Below are 4,303 nucleotides of genomic sequence, written 5' to 3' on the forward strand. Positions count from 1 at the left end.
CCCCACCCTGCTCGGGGAGCTCCGCCCCGGGTTCGCGCTCTTCCGCCTTAGGCAGCCGCGAGGCGGGAGGGACTAATTCCCCTACCCCCCATCCCGGGGGCACTGGGGGCCGACACCGGCCAGGGTCAGGGGCAGCCTCAGCTCCTTCCGCCCACGCCCCGGGTGCAGGCGCCGGGCTCCGGCTCCCGGGGCGGCGGATACAGCAGCCAGTCGGGTGCTCACCGAGAGGTGAGAGCGGCGAGTTGGGCCACGAGGGGTCGCTGCGGAGCTGGGGGACACCCCTCCCTCCCCGCTTCAGTCCCCCGCCCCCTCCCCGCCCGCGCGCAAAACACACTCGCCCCAGAGGCAGCGCGGCGGAGCCGGAGCCGCGGCCGGAGCGGAGCCGGAGAACGGCGGTGGCGGCGGCGGCACCATGACCCTGGGCAGCTGCTGCTGCGAGATCATGTCCTCCGAGAGCTCCCCGGCCGCGCTGTCCGAGGCCGACGCAGACATAGACGTGGTGGGCGGCGGCGGCGGCAGCGGTGGGGGGGAGCTCCCTGCCCGCTCCGGGCCCCGCGCCCCCCGGGACGTGCTCCCCCACGGCCCCGAGCCTCCTCCGGAGGAAACCGAGGCGGACGCAGCCGAGGACGAGGAGGAGTCCGGCGGCTGCTCGGACGGCGAGCCCCGCGCTCTAGCGCCCCGGGGGGCGGCGGCCGCAGCGGGAAGCCCCGGGCCAGGCGCTTCGGCGGCCCGGGGCGCGGCGGGGCCCGGGCCGGGACCGCCGTCGGGGGGCGCGGCGACGCGGAGCCCGCTGGTGAAGCCGCCCTACTCGTACATCGCGCTCATCACCATGGCCATCCTGCAGAGCCCCAAGAAGCGCCTGACGCTGAGCGAGATCTGCGAGTTTATCAGCGGCCGCTTCCCCTACTATCGGGAGAAGTTCCCTGCTTGGCAGAACAGCATCCGCCACAACCTCTCGCTCAACGACTGCTTCGTCAAGATTCCCCGCGAGCCGGGCAACCCGGGCAAGGGCAACTACTGGACGCTGGACCCGGAGTCGGCCGACATGTTCGACAACGGCAGCTTCCTGCGGCGCCGCAAGCGCTTCAAGCGGCAGCCGCTACCGCCGCCGCATCCACACACGCACCCTCATCCGGAGCTGCTGTTGCGTGGCGGGGCTGCGGCGGCGGGGGACCCCGGCGCCTTCCTGCCGGGCTTCGCTGCTTATGGCGCCTACGGTTACGGCTACGGCTTGGCGCTCCCGGCCTACGGCGCACCCCCACCGGGCCCGGCTCCGCACCCGCATCCACACCCGCACGCCTTCGCTTTCGCCGCCGCCGCCGCCGCCGCGCCTTGCCAGCTGTCGGTACCCCCAGGCCGCGCCGCTGCTCCTCCACCCGGACCTCCGACGGCCTCGGTGTTCGCGGGCGCAGCCTCGGCTCCGGCCCCTGCGCCTGCCCCGGGCACAGGGTCGGGCCCCGGCCCCGCAGGCCTGCCCGCCTTCCTGGGCGCCGAGCTGGGCTGCGCCAAAGCCTTCTACCCCGCGTCGCTGAGCCCTCCGGCAGCCGGCACCGCGGCTGGTCTGTCTACCGCACTCCTGCGCCAGGGCCTCAAGACGGACGCGGGCGGTGGTGCGGGCGCCGGGGGCACCGGGGCCGGGCAGAGGCCTTCCTTCTCTATAGACCACATCATGGGCCACGGTGGCGGCGGGGCAGCACCCCCGGGCGGAGGCGAGGGCTCCCCGGGATCGCCTTTCGCGGCGGCGGCGGGTCCTGGGGGTCAAGCCCAGGTCTTGGCCATGCTGACTGCCCCAGCCCTGGCTCCAGTGGCCGGCCACATCCGCCTCTCGCACCCCGGGGACGCGCTCCTGTCCTCAGGGCCCCCGTTTGCCAGCAAAGTCGCCGGCCTCAGTGGCTGCCACTTCTGACCACGTCGAGTTCAGGGCCGGTAAGGCCCGCACTCAGCCTCTCCCGGGAGCTCCTGCGGTCCCAGCGGAACTCAGGGAGTCTATTTATGAAGAGTCTCCAGACCTTGGGCCGGCGCTCGTGACTTGGCACTTCAGGCTCCACGCTCAGAATTTTGCCAATAGTTGGGACGAAGCGGGCTCCATCGCTCAGGGAGAGGCCCAGGTCTATGCGATGAAGTCGCAAGCCATGATCCCACTCCAAAATGAGCAGTAAAAGGGGCGGGGGGAACCTTCACTTTTTCCCAGCCTCTGCGCCTCTCAGAGGCCCGGGAGGAATGCTTTCCCGGAGAGATGTCTGCCCAGGCCCTGCAGATTCCGCCAGAAACACCCAACTGCGCAGAGAGGTCTCCCTTTCTGCCTCTCCCTCACTCCTTCCCCAACTTTGAGGCACTGCTTGCCCAATATTATAATTTAAAGATATCTATTATCCGCTTTGTGCTTAAAAGAAATTTTCAACTTTTTTTTCTTGCTGTTCTCCAAGGAAGTTAGTTTTCTCTGAAGCCTAAAGCAGTGTCTACACAAGCGAAGTTGAACGGAGAGGTTGAGCGAGGGGTCTCCACAATCCCTGCAGAAACCCCGGATCCCACCACACTGAGGAACATCCTCCCTCTTTAGTGTTGGGGTGCTTTTGAAGGAACTTTTCCCCTTTCCCATGGCCGGCTGGGTCCAGCCATCCAGGGCCAGCGGCCCTCTCAGTGCTCTGCTCTGTCCCAGGCCCTGGGATATTTATTGTAGCTAAAGGCAATGAGGTTGGGGTGGGAGAGGAGGGTCTGGGTCAAGGACTGGAGAGGTGGGGATGGGGTGGGCGAGGGCACATCCTATGGCAGGGGGTCCTGTAATTATGTGTAAATATCTGTACAGCGGGCCGCTATCTGCGTTCTCTGTCCACTGGGTGTGCATTGATTTAGACTTCTCTGTGAAATCGTCTGATGGTTTGTGTGGAAGAAAAAAATCTGTCTTCCCCCCCATTCCGATTGGTGTCAGTTGAATAAATGTATGTGAACTCCAGCAGTCACCAGCTCTGTCTGCTTGCCTGCACTTCCCTTTCCCAGTCGGGGCTCTCCCAGACACCCAGCTCCCGGGTAGAGAGGGAGTGGGGAAGGGCCCTGGGCAGCCCAGACAGGTAAAGGAGGGCTTGGGCTTATTGGATACAGGGAATATTGTGGCCTCGGCCTTTGGGAAGCCTGTGACCCCTGTAGCACTTTCATTTTCGCTCTGGTCCTAAATGTCTGCCTAGGGTTTTACACAGAGGTTTTGTTTCAAATGCACCTGGGGATTCTTATCTTCTGGTTTAGACTTTAGCATGGCAGGGGCTTATCTGGGTGCCCAGTGCTCATGGACACTGTATCCACTAAGTACAGTTTGAGTGAATTGTGTGTCTTGATGCATATTCTGTATGCCTCTGCGTGCGGAGGCTTTCATGGAGCTTACGGTTCCTGTTTGTGTTTCTGAGGGTCATCGTGTATCCTTGCTTTTTGTCCTCCTTTGGGGTGGGGAGTGAGTTGTATTTTAGGATATCTGCATTTTTATTTCTTTGTGTGTTCATGAATGTGTGCTCTATGTTTGTGATTCTCTGTCACTGTCTTTTTCTGGGTCCTTAAGAAGAGAGAGACCTCTCTTTAGCCACTGTAGAGCCTTTTTTGGACCCCCCTCCCTCCTGTTGTTGTGGACAGGTCTGAATGAAAAGATTGAATGGGGGGGTGGGGACTGTGAAACTCTTCTTTCCTCTGGCCTGAGAGGGTTAGAAGTGCACTATGAGCCAAAGGAGAGAGGCAGTGCGGTCCAACTCTGTTAAGCCAAACCTTCCCAACCCTTGAGCCATGCTCACAGCCAGAACCTACTGCCGGAGTGCAAAACCATCAGGAGTTATGGCTGGAGCCTTCCATAAGCCCAGTGAGTCTCCCAGCTTGCTGCCTGTGCCTGGGACTCCAGCTGGCCGGACTCAAGAGCATGTTGGGCAGGAGGGGACGCTTTGGGTGGAACAAAGATGGTTACTCAGCTCTGTTCATTCAACGGAGGACATAGGAGAGAAGGAGAAATGTGGAGGTACAGAACGAGGCATTTTAGCCATTGCGGGAAAACAGACACATGCTGAGGGCGAGTGTTGGGCTAGAGTGACAGAGAGTGAGGAGGCGGAAGACAGGGTCAGGGAACCAGCTTTGGAGAACTTGAGAGGGGCAGTCAGGGAGAAGCCCCACAGGCCTCTTTAGCTAGATTCCCAGGCATTAGCAACAGCAGGAAAGGAGGAGGAGGTAGAGGACTGAGTGCCCTAAGGGAGGAGGGTCAGAATCAGGATCAGGGTAGGGAGAATGCACCAGGGCTGAGGAACAGTGATTGCAACTCCTAAGTCAGCTGATT

The 4,303-nt window shown here is 62.4% G+C and overlaps 1 protein-coding gene across 1 annotated transcript; it reads left to right on the forward strand.

Moving 5' to 3' along the window:
- Positions 1-412: 412 nt before the first annotated feature.
- FOXD2 (forkhead box D2) lies at positions 413-1,906 on the forward strand. The gene has a single exon (XM_021683891.1). It carries the CDS (start codon positions 413-415, stop codon positions 1,904-1,906), a length of 1,494 nt encoding a protein of 497 aa, XP_021539566.1.
- Positions 1,907-4,303: the final 2,397 nt, after the last annotated feature.

This window comes from Neomonachus schauinslandi, chromosome 4, assembly GCF_002201575.2.
Source record: "Neomonachus schauinslandi chromosome 4, ASM220157v2, whole genome shotgun sequence".
Lineage (NCBI taxonomy): Eukaryota > Metazoa > Chordata > Mammalia > Carnivora > Phocidae > Neomonachus > Neomonachus schauinslandi.